Source organism: Microtus ochrogaster, chromosome 5, assembly GCF_000317375.1.
Source record: "Microtus ochrogaster isolate Prairie Vole_2 chromosome 5, MicOch1.0, whole genome shotgun sequence".
Classification (NCBI taxonomy): Eukaryota; Metazoa; Chordata; class Mammalia; order Rodentia; family Cricetidae; genus Microtus; species Microtus ochrogaster.
The window spans coordinates 4,411,072-4,418,949 of record NC_022012.1 but is presented as its reverse complement, the minus strand read 5'-3'; the positions used below and the strand labels follow the sequence as shown (position 1 = coordinate 4,418,949).

General features: G+C 45.4%; 1 protein-coding gene across 1 annotated transcript in view; it reads left to right on the top strand.

The window, feature by feature from the left end:
- Positions 1-7,878, top strand: part of Arhgap42 (Rho GTPase activating protein 42) — a 224,432-nt gene that overhangs the window by 164,759 nt on the left and 51,795 nt on the right. The window contains exon 6 of the mRNA XM_005346793.3: positions 4,451-4,561. Within this exon, the coding sequence (XP_005346850.1) occupies positions 4,451-4,561 (111 nt within the window). The remainder of the gene's footprint in view (positions 1-4,450; positions 4,562-7,878) is intronic.

Sequence of the window (7,878 nt, the reverse complement as noted above, 5' to 3'; positions counted from 1 at the left end):
TGCATGTACTGGCTTTGGGGGATCCTAGGCAGTTTGGATGCTCACCTTACTAAACCTGGATGGAGGTGGGTGGTCCTTGGGTTTCCCACAGGTCAGGGGAAGACCAGACATTTAGTAACCAACCCTTCAATCAGTCCACATTGACTTCTGGGGCCGGTTAGCTGGTAAGATAGCTAAGAGCAACCACTGCTCTTGTCGAGGACTTAGGCTTGGTTTCCACTACTGTTTGCACCTCCAATTCCAGGGAATCCAACACCCTGTGACTTTCCTGCTGCATGCATGTGCTGAACCATAAGTTCATTCAGGCACATACATAAATAAATAGATAAATAAATCTTTAAGCATACCTGCTGGTTCTCTCTCTCTCTCTCTCTCTCTCTCTCTCTCTCTCTCTCTCTCTCTTTCTCTCACTCTTTCTCTCTCTCTCCCCCCCTTCCTGTCTCTATCCCTCCCTTCATTTCTCAACAGGCTCTTGCTGTGTAACCCTGACAGAATGTGCTATGTAGCCCAGGGTGGGCTTTGAATTCCTAAGAGTTCTCATGCCTTTGCCAGCTGGGATTGCAGGCCTGTACCACCACATCCAACTGTGACTTTTGTTTTGTTGTTATTGTCTAGTTCCTCATTTATCCTCGCCGACTCTAAACTTGCTCATTTTTTTTTCTGAGTCTACCATAAATATTTTCTCCTGCAGGGGGTGTGCTCCAGCAAATAGTCCTGGAGGCTTCTTCCCCTTCTTGCCAAGACAGGCATATTGGCATAAGAGAGGCCATAAAGCAGAACTTGCCTTCTCCTTCATTATAATCTCTTTGCCATGTATGGAACAGGGCACGCCTGCTGCGGAGACATCATCATCACCAGTGTTCACTGCTAGTTTGGAAATCATATCGTTCCCCTTAGCCGTAAGAAATAGACAACACCTGTTACTAGGATTATAAGCAATTTTTTTTGTTTTTATTTTATATCTGTTGAGACAGAGTCCCACTCTCTAAAGAGTGTCCTTTTGCCTTGGCTTTGAACTCACAGCAATCCTTCTGCCTCAGTTTCCTGAATGTTGTTATTATGGGTGTGAGTCACTATTCCTGACTTAAGTGTTTTCTAGTTAGCCTCTAGTCCAAGGGAGTTCTTCTTGAGGGAGAACACCCTTCTCCATCCTGTGCTCACCTGTGGGAAACACCCTTCTCCATCCGGTGCTCACCTGTGGGAAACACCCTTCTCCATCCTGTGCTCACCTGTGGGAAACACCCTTCTCCATCCTGTGTTCATCTGTGGGAAACACCCTTCTCCATCCGGTGTTCATCTGTGGGAAACACCCTTCTCCATCCTGTGCTCACTTGTGGGAAGCACCCTTCTCCATCCTGTGCTCGTCTGTGGGAAAGAAGGGAGCTGTCATAGTCCTGACGTATGGTTCCCTCAGAGAATTTTTGCTGCGCTGAAATTCTACTGTACAGTAATATCTAAGAGCATCTAATACTGAAAAGTGGCAAAGACAGTTATTTCTCTTCTCTCCCTCAGTCTCCACTGCAGGGTCCTTGAGAGGAATGGCATTGTACACAGCAGCCACGTCTTCAGAGAGATGATCTCAGACTCTGTGTCAGGGGTCTCCTAGGCTACCAGTAGGGTGGTGTTTGTATGGGAAGGCTCGTGGGACACCACACTTTTGTGGCTGGGATTCGAGTAGTGATAAGATAGAGAGAAAATGAGCCAAGTCCAGGCAAGCCAGGTGCAGAGGTCGTCGGTCCCTCAGGGGAGGCGCACAGGCGTGTTTCACTCCCGCAGCTGTCCATTCCTAAGGCGACATTCAGAGACTCAGTGCCCAGCGTTTCCCTGGAGGGCAGTCACGTGACGGGCAGTCACGTGACCATCTGTAAGCGTCCCGAGAACATAGGCCATGGCCCTTTCACACGCAGGTTAGGCACGTGGCCATTTTCATCAACACACTTGCAGTCACAGCCCAGGAAGCCAGACTCAATCGCCTGGCCTCAAGAAGCCAATTAAAACAGCCCAAATTAGTAGTAAAAAACAAGAAAGATTAGTTAAATTAATTAATTAATTAATTAATTAATTGGGAAGAGGGAGAAGGAGATCCAGTGGACACTCCCCGCCAGGTCCATCTTTAGTCCTGAGATAAGAATAAATTGAGAAGAGGGCCAGGGATATGCTCATCTGAGCAGCCCCGGCCAAGGTGTGGGGATAGGTTCCCTCTGACTGGAGACAGTTTCCCAGGCCTTTTCTCTTCCCAATGTGAGATCCATGGGAAAGTCCCATTTCTTGGGTGCATTGTTTCAGAAGTCTGGTGGCTGGATTGAAGACCACCACTGTCTCATAGGATATTCTTGCTGGTTGCTATGGGAATTGTCCTTCAAGCACATCCCTGGGCTGACCATGGGCAGTCTCCTTAGTAACCCTTCCAAAAGAGAGCAGCCAGGCTGCTGGACGGCTGCTTCTCTCAGCTTGGGAGCTAGGAACAGCCACTGTGGACTCTACAGGTGTTTCAGTATTCTAGATTCTTCTGCTGTGCTAGGCAGCACCATCAGTGATGGCATCTTTTAAAGATAATAAAGTCTCTACATAGAATGCTGCATCTAATGCAGGATATCGTATGGTTCCAACGCTTGCAGCTGAGAGCCCATTGCTGCTTATCTTCCAACTTCTGCATTCACTGATAGTGGCTTTGTGGTTTGGAAGTGGCCGATAGGGGGTCGTTGGTACCACAGAAACCAACACATGCCACAAATCAGACCTTCTCTCTCAAGAGCCTCCCCCCCCCCCCCACTCTGGATTCACTCTGCTACGCAATAGTAAGCAGAAAAGTGGTACATTTATCTGGAATCCCACTTTTCCTTCTATTTCGGATAATACTGTTCCTAAATGATTTTCCATAGCCAGAAAAGTTTTGGCTCAAATCTACCTAATTTTGAACATATGTTAGTTTAAACTTTGGAATTCTCAGCTTTAAACCCCAAGCGAGTTGCTGATAATACTGGACTTTTTATAAGTATATTGCCAAATACATAAAGATATATGATCATCTTGAGAGGTTCCGAGTGAAACCCTTGTTTCTGTGATGAGCAGACTAGAAGCCACATGCTCTGGTGCTGCCTTTGCAGCCACATCAACCTTGTCAGTGGCTCGCTAAGAGCCTGTTCCCCTCGGCCTTTCATTAATCTGAGCTGCAGCTGGAGAATGGAACAGGCCAAGGAAAGTTGTCCATATGCTTTTAGAGAACCAGAGTCACACTTCAGGGTGCCTGTGAGAATGGCATAGAAGAGGAGAGACCAAGCCAGAAAGACAGGGAAGCTGTCTCAGAAGCTCTGTGCTGTACTGTGCAGTCAGGGGATGCCCTGATCCTGGTGGAACACGACCCACCACTGAATGTTTGATCACCACAGAGTGGTTGACCACCACAGAGTGGTTGACCACCACAGAGTAGTTAGTTGATCACCACAGTATGGTTGGTCTACCACAGAGTGGTTGATCACTACAGAATGGTTGATCAACACTGAATGGTTGACCGTGGAATAGTTGTTCGGTTCTTTGTTTTTGGCTTTTCTAACATTGTCTGTGCTAGATTTTCCCTAATGGTGCATTGCTTTCATGCTTAATAAATGCCAATACTTCTTTGATGAAAAATCCATATTTCCTATGAAGCATCTAAGATCTGCCAATCTTACTTTCCCTGCTTCCTCTGCAGCCAGTTTTGCCAAGCTCTTCCACGTCTTATGTTTCCTGATGGTGACTTTGCCTACATTCCCTGCTCCTCCTTCTCTTCCTTCCTTGCCTTCCTCCCTCATCTCTTCCTCTCTTCTTTCTTATTAATTTTTCAACATATAAAGGGGTGTGTTCCAGGGTGACCTTCTCACACATGTATATAATTGCTCCTTGTCCTGCCCACCCATACACAGTGCCCTCCCCAACCCTTACTGCCCTATTGCTAGCCCCCTCCTCCCTCAGACTGTACTTCTTCTGTTTCCTTCATACATCCCATCACCTTCTCTTGCTCACTTCCCCTCCCGTTAGACTTTGTCCTCTCTCATCGGCTGAATTAATTCACTGTCAATTGTTCATGCTGAGAGCCAATTATACCATTTCCTTTCAAAATTTAATGCCTTCTCTGACTGTAGATGTTTGCATATCTCTTTGGAGATTCCCCCCATAATTTTACTGTAATTTTCAATGTGCCTCTTTTTTGTTTACTGTAGCCTTTTTATTCCAGTTTGAAGGTATTTTAGCTTGTTGTACCATACCCTTTGGTACTTAGCTGGATATGTGCATCTGTATTCATCCTGACTTCACACACTGTAAGCTTTAGTGAGATGGAGCTGTGTTAAAACTCTTGGCAGAGTTAGTATTTAATGAGGAACTGTGGGATTTATTCCATCTTGTCTCCCTCTGTGTATAGACTCATCAGTATTTAAGCCTTGTGTCATGCTGCTGGTATTTTATTTTTTAGGCAGATTCACAGATTGGCCGAGAACATCAGAACTTCTATGAAGCTTCGTTAGAATATGTCTTTAAAATCCAAGAGGTTCAAGAGAAGAAGAAGTTTGAGTTTGTGGAACCGGTAAGTTTTAGCTTTCTTATATGTAACAGCTTCAAAAATTATCTATGAGGAAAGTGCTTAGAGCAATATTTTTGTTTGAAATTATGATCAAAGACAATAGAAAGAAGAGAGCCGTGGAAGGATAAATCCCTTTAGGGCAGAGGATCCCTCTGTGTCTTTCTGTAATGGTGAATGAATGAAAGCATCAGTGAAACCCATAGAATACACAATTCACATGGCGAATTCTGGATTCAGTTAATGTCTATCCATATTGACTCACTGACTGCAATCACTCTACCACAGGAATGCAAGTTCTTAACAGTGGAGACCACTATGTGCGGAATGCAGGATGGGTGCTTGAGGGGTGTAGGAGAACCCTCATTTCCTTAGGAAATCTAAAACTATGCTAAGAAGAAAATCTATTAATCTAAAAAATGGTGTGTGTGTTGCTATGGCAGTGGAGTTTGATTTGTTGGCTTGGATTTGTCTAGGAAGTGCCTAGGCCATGAAGGGAGCTCAGTTCTGGTTTTAACTGGAGCGCTTTTCCAAAGAGCATGTAAAGTGGCTGCGTGCACAGTGCTGAACGTGGGTGGCAATCCCAGGGGCTGGGGCCCTGGTCTGAATAAAAATATCAAAAGGAGAAAGCCATCTGAGTGTCCACGTCCCCTCTCTCTTCCTCCTGCTCCCCATGGATGTGAGAAATCTCAGCACCTACACACTCCACAAATGCTTATGCCTCCCCATTATGACTGACTGTGCCTTCACACCAAAGGCCACAATACCTTTCCTCCTACCTTAAGTTGCTTTTTGTCAGAAATCTGACCACAAGAAAACAAAATTACCTATAAGTGAGAGAATACGCCCTGCCCATACAGCATTTCAGTTACCAAACTTAAGGGTGTATTGAGAAAATCCTAGGGCCCACTTTCCTTCCATGCCCACAAGCTCTTCCTTACCGACATGGGCCCTGCATGCCTTTGCCTATGAAGTCATTTATTTTCCTAGGTTAACATAAGAAGTAATGGATCCCCCCATGTGAACAGTATTGCAGAAGAGAACAGGTCAAGATGCTTATTTTATTCTCTTAACATTTTTTCCAAGTACAGTCTAATTTGTAACTGTGTCACTCATGTGAGCATCCTTATAAGATGGCATCTCTGGCTGGTCATGTCAGCTCCAGCATCAAGGTAACCTTGTGGTGCAGATGTATAGACACTGCCCAGACCCCAGGAGATGAGACAACAGGACTGCTAATGCATAGGGCCACCCAAGAGCCAGGCCATCCTTACTGCCTGTGATAGGCTTTGAGGTACTCATTTGTAATAAATATAAAACACACTGTCCCTGCTTTAAGGAGATGATGATAACATAGTGAGAGTATTTTCAAACACAATTGTCATAATCCATCTCCTCATGGGCTCCCACCGGACACAGACCATGAGGAAAGAGCAGAGCCTGCAAGAGTGTGGGTCCCCTCCTGAGCCGCAAGTCCTCGGCTTTGGAGTCCACTGACTCAGCCTGTAACCAGGCACTCTGTGTGAGGTAAAACTAGTGCCTAGGCCAGGAGGATTAAAGAACTCTGTCCATAATTCAGTCTCAGGGATTTAATTTTCATCTTCTGCTACTAGTGTGTGTGGTTTGATGTCTGCCTTGAGTTCTAGTAATATTTCTTTTACATAAGTGGGTGCTTTTATATTAGGGGCATAGATATTCAGGATTGAGACTTCATCCTGATGAATTGTTCCTGTTATGAGTATAAAATGTCCCTCTCTATCTTTTCTGATTGATTTTAGTTTCAAGTCAACTTTGTTAGAAATTAGTATGGCCACAGCTGCTTGTTTCTTTCGTCCATTTGCTTGATAAACCATTTCCCAGCCCTTTACTCTGAGTAGATGCCTGTCTTTGTGGTTGAGGTGTGTTTCTTGTAAACAGCAGAATGTTGGATCTTGTTTTCATATCCAATCTCTTAGCCTGTGCCTTTTTATAGGTGAATTGAGTCCATTAATATTAAGTGATATTGATGACCAGTGGTTGTTAACTCAGGCTATTCTTATTGGTTTTAGTAGTAGAGTTTGTGTGTCTCCCTTCTTTGAGTTGTGCTGGTGAAGGGTCGCTAGATGCCTGAGTTATTCATCTTCTGTTTGGAACAACCAATTTTACTCCAAATTCTGCTTGCCGAAGAAGTGTCGTTTAATGTTCTTCGGATGAAGAAGTAACTTACTGACAAAGCATTCGGTATTCTAACTAATCTTCATATGACTTTCGGGGGGCCTTTCTATGACAAAGACCACCACTCATATTCCCGGTCCTCTCCCACTGACTCACCCCTGCCAGAGAGCCCCATTATGATTCTTTCTTTTTTTAAAAAAAAGATTTTGAGTAATTTAGATATGTGTTTGGGGTGCCATGTGTGTGGGTGCCCTTGGAGGCTGGAAGAGGGCACTGGAGTTAATATGGTGTGTGCCTCCTGATGTGAGTGCTGGGAACCAAGCTTGAACCCTCTGGAAGAGCTGGATGCTCCATTAACTGCAGCCCCCCCCCCCCAACACACACGCTACAGTTAGAAATCCACACTTCTTACTTCTCTGCTTAGAGAACCCCTGTAACACCCCCCCCCAGCATTTCTAAGCTGAGGCTCTTTATACACCACAGTATGAGAGCCCAATAATTTCGCCATTTTTCCTGCATATTTCTTCCATATGTGTTTCCTGGTCTTTCTGATGTTGCCCGTTCCTGTGTTATTGTTCCTTGTCTTTACCTGCAATGACATTTGCTCATGTGAGTGCCTCTTGGAAAGTGACCTGGGAGTTGCCTCGTCCAGGCTTCTCTATGGCCCATTCTGTGTGGAAACACTCAGCTACACCTTTCTATAATAGAACATTGGTGTAATAAGAGGAGATTATAGAGCCATTTGCTCCCAGGTGGCGGGCAGAAGGGACTGTGGGGAAATGGAAGCGTCTCTTCTTCTGAAATGTGTTTTCTTCCCCTCGCCTTATCCCATGGTTTGTGATGCTCAGCCTCACAAAAGCACGTGCCTTTCTTAGGATGGCACTCTCTCTGACAACCACTGTGAGATGTCCTGCACTATCCTGACCGCTGTGTTCCCTGCAGAGTGTCTGTGCAGTGCACAATGCTGTCCCGCATTATCCTGACCGCTCTGTTCCCTGGGGAGTGTCTGCAGTGCACAGCACTGTCCCGCATTATCCTGACCGCTGTGTTCCCTGTGGAGTGTCTGTGCAGCTGCACAATGCTGTCCCTCATTATCCTGATCGCTGTGTTTCCTATGGAGTGTCTGCAGGCACACAGCACTGTCCTGCATTATCCTGACCACTGTGTTC